This window comes from Sparus aurata, chromosome 13 (genome assembly GCF_900880675.1).
Source record: "Sparus aurata chromosome 13, fSpaAur1.1, whole genome shotgun sequence".
NCBI lineage: Eukaryota > Metazoa > Chordata > Actinopteri > Spariformes > Sparidae > Sparus > Sparus aurata.
Window position 1 is genome coordinate 32,214,358 of NC_044199.1, and position 20,545 is coordinate 32,234,902.

At 37.6% G+C, this 20,545-nt stretch overlaps 1 protein-coding gene across 1 annotated transcript in view; it reads right to left on the reverse strand.

Annotated features, from left to right (window-relative positions):
* Positions 1-19,283, reverse strand: part of LOC115594221 (AT-rich interactive domain-containing protein 5B) — a 37,769-nt gene extending 18,486 nt beyond the window's left edge. The window contains exons 1-3 of the mRNA XM_030438129.1: positions 19,073-19,283; positions 3,702-3,854; positions 678-785 (exon numbers count right to left, since the gene is read on the reverse strand). Coding sequence (XP_030293989.1) covers positions 678-785; positions 3,702-3,854; positions 19,073-19,093 — 282 coding nt within the window. The 5' untranslated portion in view covers positions 19,094-19,283. The remainder of the gene's footprint in view (positions 1-677; positions 786-3,701; positions 3,855-19,072) is intronic.
* Between the last annotated feature and the right edge of the window lie 1,262 nt (positions 19,284-20,545).

A 20,545-nucleotide genomic window follows, 5' to 3' on the forward strand; every position in this document is an offset into this window, starting at 1 on the left:
GTCTTCTTTCCGTCCTCTACTCCTCTCATTTATTTATTATGAATTGCTTTTATTTGCATCTTGTTTGTCTCGACTGTTGAGTGTTTATTCTGTTATATTGTTTTACCTGTTCATTTAACTTAAACTCAGTGTTAACTTAAACTTGTGCCTTATTTGCTCTACATACAAGCTGTTTGTCTGTGTGAAATCAAAGCCTTCTCCAAAGTGATCGGTCAAAACTACTCGGCCTACAAACAGACACCAAAATCTTGTTCCTTGATTTCCTCAATTTCATTGTACTCTCCTGTACAATGACAATGAAGACTATTCTATTCTATTCTATTCTATTGTGTCGTTTCTTCATTCATAATGCAGATATCTGTTTCTAAGACTGATCATCATTCCATGTCAACACACCTTAAAAAAATCCAGAACTTGTCCCAGTTCATGAAAAATCAGCTGATGTTCAGGACAAATTAAAATCCAGTCAAGACAAAAATAAGCACACACACAGAAAAATCACAAAAATGACAGAGTGAGCTGTACGGAATGATTATAAATGATTTATAATGAATACAATAAACTGTTGTGTACTGCAGACAGGTTTGTATGAGTAAAGGGAAAAGTAAACATATGACTGACGGATCCTCCCATGCAGGAGGAGGAGTCCGCCTCCCTCCCTGTGACCTTTGACCCACCTCTCCGTGCTCTCTGGTCCGGCCCTTCGGCGTGTCCTCAGGCAGGAAGTAGAGTCTGGTGCTGGCCAGCAGGTGGCGCCGCGTCTGGTCCTCCCATAGTAAGGTCACCTGCACAGGAACAAGAAGAAGAAGAAGAAGAAGAGGAGATTAGAGCGTTCTAAATTATTTAAGAGTTTGTTAAAGTCCTTTAAAAAGTTTGTTTGTGGACTGAGAACATCTGATTCAGCCCCACAGAAGAGCTGAAAACAAACCAGCTGCCGGACGTAATATTTAGTTTGATCTTGTTTCAAGTTAAAGAGCTTCAGACAGGAACAGGAAACATTTCTTATCAAAACTGTGGCCGACACGTGGCCCTGTTAGAGTTTCAGTACCAACTATACTAAATTTTTTTTCACTTCCTCATTTTGAGACATTTAAAAATGTATTTTCGAGAAGTCTTCGTCATCTCATGTTAACAGAGCCTGAGATGTAAATCTGGAAGTGGGGAAGCTGAGGGGAGAAACAGGAAACAAACAGGAAAGACAGAGGAGCAAACAGGAAGCTCGTCCTGATGGAGCAGGCGGCTGATGCAGAGTCGGGAGGTGAAGATGACATCACGCGAGTGTGAAGTGAAGTGAAGTGAAGTGCAGCAGATTGAGCCGGTTTGGAGGTCAGACGTGATTCCTGGCTGAAACACCAGGAGAGGTTTCGACACTCGCTCCTCCAGGAGGGTTTTGTGTTTAGTGTTATTCATTCACACAGAGTCTGACTGAGTAAACAGTCTGAAACACCTGCCTCACCTTCACTCTCACCTGGGCACCACATACAGCAGGTAAACCACAACGTACTGCTGCACGTTAACTGTATTATTCCAAAACCATTTAAATGTTATGCAAATACTGTAATCTGCTCTTACGTGGAGCAAAGAAACACACAGAGAAACTCTCACTTGAGCCCACACAGACTGCAATCGTTACGCTCCAGGATTTTGATGGATCTGACAATTTCAAACGTGTTTTCGAATCCCTTCCCTCGCGCTTATTACCTGAAGATAAACATTATTAGAAACCTACTGGTGCCATCAGTAATATTCCACTGCCTGTCTGCACAAAACACAAACAACTCGCCCACAAAAGCCTCGGATCAGAAGCAAAGCAGCAACGATCGCTGTGTGTGAATTTTTAAAAAGGAAGATGCAATATAAGCAACGCACCGACATGTCGCAGACTAACATCTATCCGGCTGTGGTGTTCCCTTGTTCCTACAAAACCCACAATGCACTGCACAAGATGAATACACACTCACACTGATGGGTGGGTGTTGGGAGCTGAAGCTCTGAGAGAAACAAGCTTTTGACCAAAATCTGACTGTTTTATGGCCTCTATTAATTTCTGCTTTCATTACTTTATGAAATAAGCTTGAAGCTGATTTTTTGAGGTGAAGACGAGTTCTTGAATGTGAAGCAGAGCAGACGACTTGTTCAGCCCCTGCGGCTTTTGAAAGTGGAGAAGCTGACAAAGAAAGAAATATTACTCAAAAGCAGCTTCTGCGTCCTGTTTAAATCACATTCAGGATGTGAAGTTGGGTGTATTTGCTCTCGTGCTGGATGTAAAATGTTAAGTTGGACTTGAACTAACACTGGAAATAAACATGAGAAGATAGTTTCCTAGTTTATTAAAGTGATTTGAAAGGTGTAACGCCCACACAGGCTGTGAATTTAATCTGCTTTCAGCGTTTGGTTTAGACTCGTGTTGAAAGTGAAACAGAAATGTTTCAGGTCCTGTAAGATTTCCCCTCGTCGTGCTCAGGATGCCGATTCAGACGCAAACATATTAATAATGATTTAATTCAGTAAAGAGGACACATTTTTATTTCCTCTCTCCATTAACCCAAAAACATGCACTTCACATCCCTCCATGAGAATCAATCAATCAATCACCGTCAATACAATACTATCAACCTAAATACAATGCAATCTCATTAACTCTGTTTCAGCGCGCGACCTCGATTCACTAAATATAGCCTTGCCGTGGGATGTAGACTCAATAAAACATACTGTCGTCTGTAACGCATGTGAGCAGGAACGTGACCCAGTTAGGGTTCGGTTTGTAGTTTCACTGCGTTACTCATCATTAACGGTTAAAGGAACAATCCAACAATTTCACACAACACCATCTGACTCATCGGGGGAGTTACTATGTTAAACTTTACTGCAACACCTCACCTCATGATATATACTGTAATAAAACATGTGTCATTTAAATATAATATTACTCAAACAAAATACCCGTCACTTCTTTTCAGACAGCACTGCAGTATTATTGTATTGTTTGCTTTGTAATTTTGAGTTTAAATGCTGATGTATAGTTGTATATTTAATTTTATTTCTCTTTATGTATCTGTACTTACTTCTGTCCTTGTCCTTGCTGCTAGACCTGAAACGATTAACCGACTAACAGATTAGTTGATCAAAAGAAAATTAGACGGCAATGATTTTGATAACATTTGCTGGTTCCAGCTTTTAAAATGTGAAGATTTGCGGCTCTTCTTTGTCATTTAGACAGTAAATAAAGAGTCTTTGCGTTTTGGACTGTTGGTTGGTTATTTTGGAACTTGTGATGAGCGATTTTCACAAATTATTTAACATTTTACAGGCTAAGTGATTAATAAATGGTAGGAAATAATCTTCTTTGGTTGCAGCAACATCTGGATTTCCCTCTAAAGATCAATTAAGATTTGATGTTCAGTTCACACATCCAGCTTTTTGGTTTCCACCAGCTGCTGAGGGAAATATTCTGCTAAATGCTCCTCCATGTTCACCAGCTTCTCTGTAACTGTGTACGTCTGCTGCACAGTGTTATTTTTTTGCAGTTTTTTGCTGAAAGCAGCTGCCTGATGGTGGTTTGTGTGACCCAAAACAGTTTTAGGCCAGGAAGCCAAAACAATGAGCTGAAAGAATCTATGGAACAATGTCTCTGTGAGCCCTTATTTATATAAACCTACTGGTTACAGCAGCTTTACTGTGAAGGAGAGCAGGTATCTCACCTCTGCGATGCACACAGGATCCTCCGGTCCACAGCGGATGAAGTAAAACTCCCCGAGCTTCCACACCTGGACGGGCCCGTCGGGTTGAGCTTTGCTGCTCACCGACTTATAGAAGGCATAGCTGCCTCGCTGGCAGGAGGGAGCACCCAACCACTGAGGGGAAAGACAAGAGAGCGCTGTGAGGAAGAGCTAACGGACCCTGTGTGGGTCAACAGACACTCGTGGCATTTTCACTGGTAATAGTTCTGCAGATCGATCGTGGACCAGAATTTTACTCACAGACAGAAATAACATTTATCCAGTGAAATCTCAGAAAAGAGGCCAAAGCTTCCCGATAAAGTAACACGAGACTGAAGGTCAGTGAAAAAAGGAAACAGGTAAGAGATGAGGAAGCTTATATTCTTTAAACCTGCAGCTGTGTGAATCCAACAGAGAAAGTCCAGTAAATGATACGCTGACTACATACTTGTTGTTTTGCTCAGTTTGCACATGTAATTTATTAGTTATGAGGCTGACGTCAGTTTCACCAAAGAGCCTCCCAGATGTCACTGATAAGTCGTGTTACTGTTGTGTAATGAGGCCTTTCATCTGACAAATTCACAATTCTGGAAATAACATTTTGTAACAATTTTTCCAAGGCAAGCTTAAAATCCACATTTTGAACCTCGAGCATCATTACAGAAACCCTCCAAGTCGGAAATCCCATCTGATCTCAGTTTAGGATAATATTAAGGATTACAGAAAATATGTTTCTAACTGCATTTAGGAAAAAAATGCTTATAATAGGATAAGAATGTAGCTATTACAAGACCATCCTAACTGAAACTGGTGTTAGCCTGTTGGAGAAGCTAAAATCAATGCTAACTTCTTGGAGAGGCTAACACTGATGTTAGCTTTTCCAGCAGGTTAACTTCAGTATTAGCCTCAAAATCAGGCTAACACTGTTGTTAGCCTGTTGGAAGTGTTTAATCTGATGCTAACCTCTTGGAGAGGCTAACACTGATGTTAGCTTTTCCAGCAGGTTAACTTCAGTATTAGCTTCTAAAACAGGCTAACACTGATGCTAGCCTGTTGGAAGTGTTTAATCTGATGCTAACCTCTTGGAGAGGCTAACACTGATGTTAGCTTTTCCAGCAGGTTAACTTCAGTATTAGCCTCAAAATCAGGCTAACACTGATGCTAGCCTGTTAGCTTTACATTTCCCTGACGATGTATTAATGGGTGTATTTCCTTTCCTCCACAGACACGATTAATGCCTTCGACTCACCAAAAGAAAAAATTGAACGCCTGTTTTTTTGTGTCCATTTAAGCACGTTAGCTAGCCAGTCACACGTGTAGTCAGACAGATGTTGTCATGGATACTGGCAGTCTCAATCAAGTGATGATCGAAGGATCAAGTTCACAGTTATAATTAGGATCCTTTAACACAAAGTCTGGAAAAGGACAGAAAACAGCTCTGAGTTTAGGAATCCATATCTGAAAATAAGAAACTTTGAGAGGCACATCACTGGAACTGAAATGTGGTCACTAATTTGATTGTTATCCTTTAATTAAGCAAAGTGTTGACAACCTGTTTGTTTCACTAGATGTGAAGTCAGAGAAGCAACAAGTATTCTTCCTGTGAGAACGATCAACATCTGAACCAACTTTCATGTCAAATAAAGATACTTCATAAACTTCAATGACTGACTCAAATCTGAATCACATATCAAATGTTTATTGTGGAGTCTGTGACCAGTTTACAGGCATATTCTCAATAACTTTCTCATGCAATAAAAAGGGAAAATACCTCAGATGAGGGCTTCCAAATAAAAATGTAAATGCCACAGTGTCTTCTCTACATTAACTCGAGCATGTCAAAGCAATAATTTCTGCAGAATCCCCCTCTGACAATAAAGCTGCCCCATCTTGCAGCGAGGCAGGAGTTGTACATGTAAAAACAGCCCTCAGGCCAAGATAATGTAATATATTAAACAAGTTGGAGAGGAAACGTTAAAAATTAACTCCCCAGACCGTTTAGCATGACAGAGGCATATCTGCAGCCCCTGATAGTCACTCAGAATATATTCAGATATCACTGGAGCTGAAAGTTTTGAGGCGCCTGCTCTTACAAAATGTCTGTCTGTGTTTCAGCCAATGATCAACAACATCACGACGGGGAAAAAAACCTTAAAAAACTGAGACGAGTTTAAACCTGCGAGATCTTTATCAGCTGAACGTGTCACAATTCTTTTACTCGATTTAATTTATGAAAAAGAAACTATACAACAGCGACCAGCTTCCTCTTATCATCACACTACAACACATGGACACACTTCCTGTTCACCTAATGAACTGCACACATCATTAGGTAGAAGACAAACTGATATCGGTTATTTTTTTTTACTTTTACTTTCACTGCACAGGATGAAAAAGGCCACGTGTTTCCCAGAAAGGAGTCATAAAACAATCAGCTACTGTTAATCATTAAGAACCTGTAACGTATCCAACGTGTACATTAGCTTTGTTTTGCCTCTTAGCGTGTAATTATTATAAACGTGCACCATTTAATTAAATCTCACAGGACTCACAGGATACTTTACAGGTCGTCTGATAACAAATGTGTTATTATGCAGCTTTCTGTTAAAACGTTAACTGCAGTCGACAGGTAAATAATGTGCACACAATGGAAGGAAGTCATGTGACCTTTACTCTCAGGCCAGAACTCAAATACACAACTTGAATATTGTGATCGTGATATTAAACGTATTAAACCCTCTCAGATATTGTTTATTGTTACATGTTGATCTGACATGAGTGTCGTCTTTTCTAGGCTGCATCACAGAAAAGTAATTTCCTGATTGTTCTCTTGTTCTAATACTTGTCTTCACATTACTGATGATTACTTATTAAACGATACAGATGATTAGAAAACAAGGAGACTGAAAACTGAAATTAATAAAGATTAAACTCTTCGTGTCAAAATTGCGAAAAAACAGTGATTAGAGAAACTTAAGTACAATTTCGAGGTATTTTACTCGAGTATTTCCATCGTCTTAACTTTATACTTCCTCTCTGCTACATCTATTAGATAAATTTAGTTACTAGTTACATTGCAGATTCAGATTATTCAGTGTTTGTTTCCTTTCTTTATCCTCATCATCATTTATTCATCATCTTTTAATTCTTCATGTCAAAAAACAAACATGACACTAAAGATTTCACTAATCACTGCATGCTGTTGGCAGCTGATGTGCATCCAATAATAAACGTATCACTTCCTGTAGGTGATTTCAAAGTAAAAGCCAGAATTCCTTCTCTTCTGTGAAAGGCTTTTACTTTGAAATAGCTACAGGAAGTGTTGTGTTTGCATTAACAGCCTTTGACATTTTGTTTTTAACTGTTAACTGTTTGTTAGCTGCGTCTGCAGCAGCTGTGCTCTGTCAGCGTGACATACTGAGCTCAGGTTATCTTTTCTCCCTTAAACTGATGTTTTATGAAGTTAAACACTGTTATTTTTTCCTTTCTTTAGAAAAGAAAACACAGCAAATCTTTTTCCTTCCCAGGGAAATAAATCCAATCCTTCTATGTTACAGACTCGCTATCAAATGAGCATCTGAGAGTATTTTCACAGATTCAGCTCGTGCTCAGTCGTTCTGATTAAAACCTTCATTTTCATTGTTCCGTTTGCGTCTCGTGTGAATAAAGAGAGACGGATGTTTTGATGCTGTGTCGGAGCGAAGAGCTGCATCTCTCCATTTTCTGCCAGCGCAGGTTGTTCTGCTGTTCAGGTACGATGGAGGAGATCAGGCTCATCATGGCGCCTTTAAAAACAAAATGAACTAAAGTCTCAAAAGAGCTTCTTTGTGCTTCATTACCGCAGCAGCTCATTGTTGCAGCTCACGTTGAGTGAAGCACTGCTGAGGAAACATAATTCATCCCAGAGATGAGAGGAGAAGGTCAGCGCCGCTTTTATTCCTGCACAAACAAAAGTAATTACAGTCTTTTTTTTTTTTTTTTTTTAGATGTTTTGATAAAACGTCTCAGGATCCAATCAGCGTCTTTTTCTGGAGCTTTCAGCAGACTGGAATTAAAAAAAGGGGTTTTTAATGACTCGTCCTATTTGTGTTATCTCAACAGTTTAATTATCCCGACACACAGCTGATTGTTTTGTGTTAACGCAACAACGAAACACACAGATGAAATCACAGAAACTTGATCTGTAACTTTGATAATCAATTGTTTTAAGTCACTTTGATGTTTAAATATCAGATATATTCTGTTTCCAGCTTCTCACATCTGAATATTTTCTGGTTTTCTTCTTCTATGACATTAAAAACAGAATTTCTTTGGATCTTTGAACTGTTGGAGGAACAAAACAGCCTTCTTAAAACAGGTCTTACTGGTCTTATAGACGTGCTGCTGTCAGGAAACCTGTTCAACTTTATACAGTTTACTGATGCACTTCAGACTGCTGCATGTATATTTGACTGAGGATCGACTTATATGTTTTATTCAGGACTGATACCTCGAAATAAAAGTACCCAGAAGTCATAAAAGTCGTGGCAAAATATGAATTCTATAAAAGTAAAAGTCACTCATAAATATTACTGCAGTTAAACTTAAAGTATCTGATATTAAATGTGCTTCAGTATAAAAGGTGCAAGTGGAGGCAAGTTATTTAAGTAGCAGATTTTTTTTTTACAATTCATTTCATCGGCAATGTGACAAAAAAAACAACAAAACTGATTTCAATAACCAGAAGAATTGATAATATTGGATCTGATCTCTATATTTGACTTTATTTTGTTCTCATGTTGAATTTCCTGCTGTGACGATGAGCAGATCGGACATCTAATGGATTAATAAAGAAGAATAACTGGCAGATTAATCGATAATTAAGATCATATTTAGCCCCTAAAATGAAGCTAATATTACAAAGAAATGTGAGAATATTTGCCATGTACGCAGCTATAAATTTAACCTGAGCGCTCTCACAGCTGAATATTCAAAAATAAAAATATTTTGTTTATCTCACCGTGTTTTAATAACCTTTATTTTTCCCAGCAGTCATTCTGAGAGTGCAGTTTCTCCTTTTTGTCCCCAAAATGGCGTCCGAGCCACTCAGCAACATCGACTCTCGTGTTGAGTTTGTCTTTATTTAATCTGCAGCTCGGTTTACGCGGAGCCTCCTGTGTGTTTACACTCTGGATGTGATGAGGAGCTTTTGAACCATCTCACCTCACATGCAGCCAACGCTCGCTGTTTGCGGGTGTTTACGCGGCTCGAACAATAAATCGAGCACACCTCGAGTGGGTTCATACATCTGTAAGATAATACGGCCTCTTCTGCTGCTGCTGCTGGGCGAATAAACCTGCAGCTTTAATTTCACTATTCTGTAAGAGGAAGTGTGAGGAGCCCTGGAGGCTTGTGGGAAATAAAACTTAAACATGAATCCAAACACACCAAAGATATTCAGGAAGTTTGTCTTAAATCTGAGGATGTTTAGAAGCTTTCCGACGCCGCGACACGTCAGTAAACTATAAACTTTTTTACCCCATTCTAACAGAAAATTTGTTCTCTTTCTTGCAATCTTCAGCACATGACCCAAATATTAATCTCTGTATCTGTCAGGAGGACGCTGAGCTGCCATTTTGGATCCTGAGCCGCAGCTTCAAGTCAGCAGTCTGTGTGTCAATGTGCTCTGCTACAAACATTACTCACAGATAACCACAGAATCCACAAGCCAAGGTGACGCAGACCAGCTGAATGAAACAATGTGGACTCGGTCTGACCCACATTGAGCACATTTTATTAAGAGAACGGGTCAAATTTCTTCCCATTGATAAACCAGAAATAGACATTTGCCTTATAATTAAGTTCCTTTTGTCATTTTTGGTTTTAACTTCGCAGCCGATTGGTTTGGAGGGTTAAAAGTTTTTAAGTGAAGCACAAAGAACACACAAACTCCTGCCACAGTTTCACTTCAGTGTTTTGGGCTTTAGGTCGAGTTATTCTGGTTGATGTTAAAGTGAGGTTTTGTAAAAACATGTCATTTCTTTTTGTAAACACGAGCACAAATTAGTAGCTACAGAAGAGAACGTATCCATCTGTCGGCTACTTTCTTGATTAATCATGTAATTATTCAAAATGTTTTTCTAAACCTTCAGATGAAATCGTCGGCGCAGTGGTGGGAAGTAATTTACATTTACTCAAGTACTGTACTTAAATAAAGAAGTAGCCTACGTCAGAATATTATTTGGGTATTTCTATGTTCTGCTATTCATTTTTTACTCCACTACATTTATTTAAAAGCCAAAGTAGCACATTTTTAAATGTATTTATTTGATCAATAATTGGATTAAACTTTTATTTGTACTTTTGATACTTTAGCACATTTAATAAAAGATATTTTAAGACTTGAGTAATAGTTGTATGGGTGAGTTTCGCTTTTACAGAAATTATATTTTAACACAATCTCTTTATTTTCTTACTGAAGTGTCGTGTTTGGGTGCTTTTAACAAAACTGCATCGGAGGCAGAAAACATTTGAGAAGGTAGATCATCAAAATAAATGATTTTCGTCCAATTTATGAACTAAACATTTCAGCTGTAATCTAATTGCCTTTATACAGTTTCCTTCAGATCTGGCAGCGAGTTACTGGACTGGGAGTTACATAATGGAGTCGGTGTCACAAAACCAGAACAAAAAGACCCAAAGTGACAGTTTGTCAGTGTTTAAAGTCCGTTAGATTAATATCTTCATGTCTTTAAAAGTTTAAAGAATCCCCTGAAACAGCAACATCACTGCAACAGAAGGCAAACTATGTATCTTTGGTGGGGACTATTTTCAGTGGCGCATTTATTGAATATTTGTGAGATTGAGTCAAAATTGACGACGGTGTGTGTTCAAGCTAATGAAGCAACATGTCACCTCGTGGATCACTGATGTGTTTTGGAAAGTTTTTGGACAATGAAGCTCTATGGCAGAGAAGAAAAGGGGATATATCAAACTGATACTTTCAGTGTGTTTAACTCATGCTTCCTCTCTTTATGTTCCATTACAATGGATTAAAGAAGATAAAATCACCACAGAATGGTGTTATATGTGCAACACAGGTGACATGATGCTCCAGTTTCTACAACGACACGAAGCTGCTGCAGATTTCTGATAGTGAATCCATCAAACAGCCTCGGCTGCTCTGTAATCTCCTGTTTGGAGTTCGAGGCCTACGGAGGCTGAAATACAACATGAAACATGATATGAAGCCCCACAGCTGCAACGTACGAGCTGCAAATCAAACAAATATTTCTCTGCGACACAAAGTCGAGCTGAAAGAAGCAAGTTTAGCTCGTTTTAGCTTTTTAAATCGCGCGTCTTAGATGTAGATTGATGTTGGAACAATAACTGATATTTGGAACTGAAAAATCTAAATCCAGTCACCTTCACATGACGTGTTCATACCCGACTCTCACATTGGGAGATGGAGGTGACAGTGGATGCTTCTGATGAGGAACAACAGCGTTTCAACATTTGTAAACGTGGATATTTTTAAGGAGACGTCAGGACATCTCCAGCCAAGTTTGAGCCGACAAACTACTTTTATTTTAAGCGAAACCATGATGTTTTTCTAGTGTTATGACAAGAGAAACATTGAAAATCCATCCTAAAGAATCATTAAGTTGAATAAAGTCATCGGTGGTTTCGTATAAATATACTTTGTCAACTCAATTGCCAGAATAATTGTCTGCAATTTACTTTAGTACTGGACTTTTTTTACCTGAGTATTTCCATTTTTTGCTTCTTGTTTTGGAGGCAAATATTATTCTTTGCAGATTCAGATTGCTCACTGCTGATAGGCTGTTGCTCTGGACGTCTAACCAATCAGATACAGCGGTGGGCGGGACACTGAACAAGTGGAGCATTTTTAAATAATTTATTTTGTTGGTCATAGAAAAATGCTGAATATTGTATCTGATAATCGGTCTATCCCCTGTTTGTCTTATTTAGAGCTGCAACTAATGAATATAAAAAGATATTCAAACCAACAGCTCAAAAAACCCAAAGAGAAAGAAAAAGAAGAAAAATTAAAAGGTCATTTTATTAATAATTGATTAATCATTCGAGTCAAAGTGCCAAATACTCTTCTACTTTTTGGATCGTTATTATTTATTCATCCATTTGTGATATGATTTGGATTTTTGTGAGTCACATAAATGGTTTAAAACTTTCATTTTTATAAAAACTAAATTGATGAATAAATAGCTTGCAGATCAAACATTTGTCAAAAGAACAGTTTATCGCAACAAACATTTAATTCATGATGATACGAAACATAAAATCCTCACGTTTGTGAAACTAGAAGCTGAGAATTTTTTCGCATTCATGCTTAAAAAGATGATCAAACTAGATGCAGATAAAATGTCGATTGATCACACGGCAGCTCTGAGGAGTGAACGAAGGCTGGCTCGACTGTTTCTGAGTGCGTGAGAGATTATTTTCATCTGAAGTGATTTAAAATAAGGTCACATTCAGCAGGCTTATTATCCACATGAAATAAAAAGGCCTAGTGTATAAGATACGGGCGCGGCCGGCTGTGCAGCTGCTATCCATTTACTCATGATAGATGTGACATGAAGATTCACAAAATAAATGTGTATAGTGAGTTTGCTCGGCTCTCTGATCCAGAAATAGTCTGTTATTAAACTGGAGCTCCTCTAAAAACGGCCGGTCGTCCCGTTTGAAGGCAGCAGCTCTCCTGCCTGCTGCCTAAATGCAGAATATTCTCAAATTCTCACTCCTGTGTTGATCATCCACAACCCCCACCCCACCCAGCACACCCTCCCCCACCCAATACCCATAACCCACCACAGGCAGCCCTCCCCCACTCTCCCCCACCCTCCCCTGTAGCTCTGCAGACCAGCTGCAGCAGGCCTGCGATCAATTTTTAGAAAAGATACCGAATAAAATGTCACAGCAGCAAATATCAGCCGCACGGCAGCATTAACACCACTACAGGTAAACGACGTCACCGTATTAAAACACAATGCTTTGACATCAGGTCTAATTGCGTCACCGTGGAGTGTCAGAGACTCTGAACAGGCCCTGTGGGAAAAACTGCAAGACTCCTAAAAACAAAACAACATGGAGCGAACCGTTCCCCGTCAGCAACAAGGTATTTGTTTGAGAGGAACAGAACCGTGATAGAAAACAAGATTAAAATGCAGCTAAAACAGACAAGGTCACTACTGAATGTCAGGCAGCGACTATAGGAGCTGAAATTACAGAACCCGCAAGAGATTCAATAAAACAGAGTCCCTATGGAAACATTATAATGACACTGAGAGTAAAACAGATTCACTGCAGGCTGGATCACATAAAGTCATTATACATCCTGCAGGTCCCTATAGGAACATTATAACGACACTAAGTAATCATTAAAAATTAACTGTAAACTCCCAGAGGTACATTTCAGGTCCGCATGAAGAGATTACGTTGATATTTTACTGATAAATTAGTCGTTGAGTCAAATTAAATAAACTAGAGTAACACAGACACATTGTAATGATGGAAAAATGTAGTACTGAGTCACAAAGACACATAAATCTGTGTTAAATAACATTATGTTCAAACAAAGAGGAAAAAAATGATAGAAAAGAACCGTAGAAACATCACAGAAGTATGTTAAACAAAGACTACAAGCTAAAGTCTCAACTGTTTATTCTAAACCCACTGAATCATTTTATACGTTATATAATACGAGGAGGAAAATGATGTCAACGTCTTGAGTACCATTAACAGAGTATTGGCCCCTAAAGGAGTATTACAGGTATATTTTCAGGATTATGAGTCATTAAGTTAAATACAATAACTACAGAGGAACACAGAGGCATTATATTGATATAAAAATGTCAAATGTAATGCAATAAAAGCTGGAATAAATATGTGTTATCTTATACTCACGCAAGAGGGGAGAAGTAAAACACAAGTTTGGTTAAATATTGGAACTTTAGTGGCAGTTTGAGATGTTATAGGAACTTTTCATGAACATTATAGTCATACTTTTAATATAGATAATGCAAGATAACATTTTTGAAGATTAATATACAGCCAGAATAAATGTGAGCCAAGTACTTTGTTTCTTCATGTTGCAACTTCATGTTCCTCTCGACACCATTCGCTCTGATATATTGACAGCAGTGAATGTTTGTGTAAACCACAAATACATTCAAGGTTGACACTTGTTCCAAATGTGGCGTTAGCTGACTTTCATGTCTGGGGGTGGAGGAGATATTTCAAGCAACAAGGCTGGTTAGCTGGCGACCACGTGTTTGGTTTTCGTGCCTAAACCCAACCAGAGCATCAGTGTTGTGACTAGAGATAATTCAACCTCAACAAACGTTGACTTGCAACATAAAGAAACATTTGGTTTGAACTTATTTTTAGTTTTGCAGAAACGTACTTAGCCAAGATTAATTCTGGCGATTGGTTAGGTTTAGGCACAAAAGCCACTGGGTCTGAAGTTGAGTAAACATCATGTTTTGGCGACACAAATATGGCTGGAAATCGTCTCCAGGTCTTCCTAAATATATCTCGTGGTTCGATATCACGTACGGAATCTGTGGTTTGCATAAACGTTAACTGATAACATTTATCTTGACGACCTGGCTGGAATATACTGGATACAGCACGAGGAGGAATATAGTTAAGCAAGAATAAACTTTTTACAGAGTATCGGCTCCTTAAAAGAAGTCTTAGATTATTATCGAGGTTATTATTGGAATATAAGTTATTCATGAGTACACGAACAACAAAATAAACTCTACAGACAGAATATTAGACTTTACAGGAATATGACAGATTTATTTAGGTTATTTAAAGTAACAGTTTGTCATGTAAAGCATTTACTAAATACTATGGACCCCTATAAGATTATTACAGATCTCTCTAAGGATTACTATGCTTGATAATAACGGGAGAAGAGCCTAGTAGATAGAGATTAGGACAATGTTGAGCACTATAGACAAATTGTCCAATGAAATTAGATTCTATAAGAACATAATAATTAAATACGACAGACAATAAAATCATAACTAAGCTCCACAGAAACAATATTATCCCCCATCTGTAAATTACAGATATTCTAAAGTACCATGAGGGTAATAAAACAGGATTATGATTATCATGAAGTCGGATTAAGTGTCAGCTGTTTCCTGTGAGCCCCTAAAGGAGAATGATGGATTCATTATTGAGCTCTACGTACATAATATGAGCCGCTATAGAAATAATAAGTTTAAGCAGTAATACGTCAGATAATGTCAGATAAAGTCTATAATGACGGCTTAGTATTATAATTCTCAACACAAGACGTTAAAGGATTAAAATTCGGTACGATAAGGAAAATATTGCGCACCGGGACAAATAACTTACCATTAATTGAATGTTATTTAAGTTACTACAAGAGTATCATAGATACATTTAAGATTTATAATAGAAAGATAAAGTCTCTACGGATCACTGGGGACTTCTTCAGTAACATGATTACGATTTTACAAAGTGTACAAGTATTATCAAATTTGATACGATACGAAAAAGCACATAAAAGTTATAATTATACTTTTGAGCGCCACAGACGAATAATAAGCCTTCAGAGGAATATTAAACAGGACGAAGACTGATAAACAAATAAAGTGTGATGATAAACACAACTGGGACCTACAGACAAAATATTAGCCACTATTTTTATTCATTAAATCATTATTTCAGTAAAAGTGAACACCAGAAAAGTTCCCAAAGTCAAAAGTTGACACACTTAAACTAGTTTCTTTCAACTTTACTTATTCAAGGGTACACAAGTTAGACAATATAAGGTAAAAGAAGTAAACAAAAGTATGATAATCCTGTATTTAACTGAGTATCTGACAATTTCTCCTTCAAAAGCGATCAATCAACTAAAACATTCTTGCAGACGGTTCATTAACTCCTCTACGACTCCTTTGAGCTCTAGTTGAAGTAAAGTTGTGTCGTTTATATTCTTTAAAACATAAAACAATTCAGTCTACTTTCATTATAAACTGAGCCAACTTACAAATATCCATATTTGAGAAGCTACAAACTAAGAATATAGCTGATTGATTAATAGTTGGAGCTGTAGTTATCTGAATGCGTATCAGCTGGAGAAAATAAAACAAAAGAGGATTGATTTAATATTTAGCTCATATTTTGGAAGCTGGAACCAGATAATTTGGGTATTCTTCCCTTAAAAAGCGATCAATCAGCTATAAAAGTGTTGCCGACTTACTTTCTGCTCATCAACTGATCTATAAACACTTTGAACTCTAGTTATAGAACAGTTATATAACTTGTATTGCTCAAAACACACAAATATTCCATTTTCTTTCATGGTAGACTAAAAGCCAGCAAATAGAGAATTTCTGATATTTCTTTAAAACTTGATTAATTGATTACCCCAGTTGTTGTTGGTTTATTTTCTGTCCATCAACTGATCGATTAATAGTTTTAACTTTAACTATTTAGAGGTAAACGAGCAGGAAAGTGAATACAACAACAGTCATAAGTAGTACGAGTAGAAGCAGTGAGATAATTCAGTATTTATTTCACATTAGACGAGTTGCAACAAGTGAATTTGGGCATTTTTGCTTAAAAAAATTATTAACTGATTATCAGAATTGTTGCTGGTTCGTTAACTAATTGATCAATAGTTTGAGCTCCTGCTTTCTGAGGACATACGAGCAGCAAAAACAAAGAAAAAGGCGACAAAAAAGAAGATTAATTCAGTATTTAGCTCATATTTGATAAGATGGAAGCAAAGAATTTGGGCATTTTTGCTTTAAAAGTGATTAATTGATTATAAAATTGTCGTAATCTTATTTTCTATTTATCCATTAATCTATAAATCCTTTGAACTCTAATCATAGTACAGTTATATAACTCATATTGTTCAAAACAGATTCGATTTACCATCTTAGTCGAATGAGATAATCAGCAATTAATCACATTCTAGAAGATAAAACCAGAGAATTTCTGGCACTGTTGCTTTAAAAAGTGATTAATCGATTGTCAGAATTGTTGCTGGCTCCACAACTGATTGATTAGTTGGAGCTCTGGTTATCTGAAGGTATATAAGCAGAAAAAGGGAAATAAAGTAAAATTAAGTCGGTTTTTAGCTCCTATTTGATGGACAGGGACAAGAGAAGTTGGTTTATTTTGCTTGAAAAGTGATTAATCGATTATAAAACTGTAATTGACTTATTTCCTAAACATCAACTAATCTATAAATCATTTGAACTTTAGTTTTCTGGCAATTATATTAATCAAAATGATCAAAAACGGCCACAGATTCAATTTACCATCCTAGTTGATGAGACAAGCAGCACTTATTCACATTTAAGAAGTTAAAACCAACGAATTTCTGCCATTTTTGCTTTAACTAATCGTCCAAATCTTGCTTATCTATGAACTGGTTGACTAATAGTTAGTTCTCTAGTTATATGAAGACATACGAGAAGCAAAAACAAAGAAAAAGACAACAACAACGTAAGATTAATTAACCAGAGAACTTTGGCATTTCTGCTTAAAAAGTGATAAAATCAGCTATAAAATCAGTGCAGGCTTATTTTCTATTCATCAACTTATCAATAAAGCCTTAAAAATGATTTATAGTGTTAGTTATAGCATAGTTATATCACTTAAATGTTTGTCTTTGTATCTATAAAAGCTGGAAAAACAAGGAAATACAACTTAACAAAGTTAGAATAAGTCGTTTGCAGACGCACTTTTAGCCCTCGAATGAGCATTACACATATATTTACCTTAATTATAGCGACACCATATGAAAACTACCACCATCGAGTGTGTATAGTGTGTCGTAAACATACTATTATGTAGTATAGAAGTGTTATATGAGCAGCATGCAGCTCCTGGAGGGGGGAGGGCCAGCTGAGGCAGGGCTCAGCCTAGTGGTGGAAACGAGGCAGGGCTGAGCAAGGCAGGGAAAATAAAAGCCACATAATATAATCTGAGCAGTGAGAGGCAGCCCACTGTCTAAAATGTGAACACACACACACACAAGAATTTAAGATGGAAACCCTTAATCTGCACCCTGCCTACGTCAGTTCTCGTGATATTTCTGGGAATAATGCAGTTTTTTTTTTCTAACACAGTTTTTTCAGTACGGGAAGAGAGAAGGAAAGAGACATACGACGAATATTAATAATCAAATCTAAATAAATAAATAAATAAATAAATAAAATCCAAGTACAGTTTTGACCTTGGGTATATCCTGTTATTGAAAAAGCTCACAAGTTCACCACTGGAGGAAAAAAAATAAAAAATCTCACAATGCTGCAATGAATTAATATTTAAACAGGCGGATTATAAAAATATACAACCACCAGTGGGATATTAAATGTACCCAGCGCCACACATGAAGCCTCTCAGTCCAAATAAATGACTTTGTTCCGTTTTTTATTCGGGCTAAAAGCCCACACTGCCCTCGCTGTGTGTCCTTCCTGTGTGCTAATCCTCCTTTATTTCAAGTACAAGAAACTCCACAACACACACACAATATCAACATTCCTCCTTAAACTGTGGCAATTACCGCCGGAGACAAAATGTCGGGAGGGATTTGATAATAATATCAATATGCTTCCTATTATCACCAGCACGTTACTGCTGCTCCACCTAGTCCCTGTCGAATAAAATATGTCAATCTTTAATATCACGTCGGTGTGAGAAATTAATTTTTTAAAGAGTCCAGCCGTTGGAAAAAAAAATGTCGCTGCGACGACTCGCTGCTAGCTAGTTTTTGTTGAAAAGGCTGACTAGCTTAAAAGTTTCCTGATATTTTCAGGCAGGCAAACGGGCGAGAAAATTAATTTTATTTAGCTAATGTGTTGTTAAGTGTGGGTGGGGGTTGGTAGCCGGAGAGAGAAGCTGGAGACTGTCGACACGACACACAAAGAAATTAATCATTAACACGGCGAAAAATATCAGAAATATTAAAACTGGAATTTAACGACTGGGTCTCCGATATCAAACGAGGCGACAGCTCGGTGTCACACTCGACTGTTTCCCCGTGAAAACACACATATCAGCGGGTTAATTCTCCACCTCAGGAGGAGGAAAAAAAAAGTTGAGCCCCGCTGAATAAAGTTGTAATTGCAGTCAGAGCAACTCTCGGTGCTCTGGGCTTGGTTGATATGAGAAAACAATCAATACGACATGCTCAAACTAAATGAAATAAAACGCCGAATCGGGCTTCAATTCACAGCGACACACGGCGAGAATATTTCACACATCAACAGGTCGCGAAACCCGGCGGGGAAACGTGACATACATCGACATTTATTGGGAAATTATATCGGCTTTACCTGTATTGCATTGTGCTCCATTGCAGTCCTGCATTCCCTCTCTGAGGCCCCTCTCCGGTTACACCGCCGGGACTCGCCGACACACAAACAAACGCACCAGAGAGAAAAAATAAAAAAGCCAGCTTCTTTTATTTTTTCTGCCTTTTTCTTTTCCTTTTTTTTTTTTTTTTCTTTTTTTTTTTGTGGAAATAGGACAGGATCTAGGTGTGGCCAAAGTTTGCCACTGAGTACAACTTAATGTTAAAGTCAAACGCTGGAAGCATCTTTAGCTTCAGTAGCGTGACGTACTTCCGACTGACACGGAACGCGTGGGCGGGGTTTAGGTCCGACAGGGTTCTAAATCAAATCCCCCCCCCTAAAAAAATGTTGTTAAATTAGCAAAAAAGTGAATGTAGTCTGGTGAACGAGCCGGTGGAGACCCATGGCTGCTCATTCATTTGTGAGGTTTTTATTGAGGTAAAACTTTATCAACAGCTCCTCTCATGAACACTTATTAACACTATGTTCTGTCTGACATCCTGGATGGAAACACACATTTAAAGACAACTGTATAATAGAATATAACTCATATTTTAATTGTATATATCAACATAGTTCTTGAATTTTAAGTTAATTTAGCAGGGCCGTAAATAAGAAGTCAATATTGGGGGGGCACCAAATCTGCCAGGGGTCTCTAATGAACAATTAATTCTTACTATTCTAAAATGTAAAGAATAAACACTTTCATTTTTATTTATTTATTCTATAACATATTGTGTTTTCAATCCATTTACTCTGTCTTTCTTCTTCTTTCATTGTATGTAATCAGAGGGATTAAGAACCATAATCACATGTATTAATTATTTTAAATCCATATCCTAGATTTTGTAAATAATAGTTGTTATTTACATATTTCCCAGTAGTCTTGCATGAGTGCTGAACAGAGGTCTGGCGGCACCAATTATCACTTTGGTATTTTGGGGTGAAAATAAAAGTTCTCTAGCTTATTTGCCATATATCGTGAGCTTGGAATGACATCATACAGGAGTTAACCGCATTCCTTTACAAGCTGGAATACAAGTTGCAGCCATGTTAGAGGTTGTGAGCTCTTGTTTACAATACCAGCTGATTAAAGAGGCATTAGAACATTTCTTGTGCATGAAAACACCAAAGCAACGCGTCCACAGAGAGAAGTCGGAGAGAACTGTTTTGTCCGACTGATTTACTGACACACAAATAAGACAGGAGTGCCAATAATCAGTTTATTCTCCTGCAGAAGCAGCCGTCTGGACTGGTGAGGTGCGCCCAACTTTCCCAGTCAGAAATCTGACTTCATTGGCGCTCCAGTGGAAAGTGTTGAAATTATAATTATAATTTACAAATAAACTTCAGTGCAAAGGCTTCTCCTGGGTTACGGCAACACCACTTGGACAATCCACCCACAGAACTGCAGAACATCGTAATATTAGAACGGTTTTAATGATCTTTCTTTAT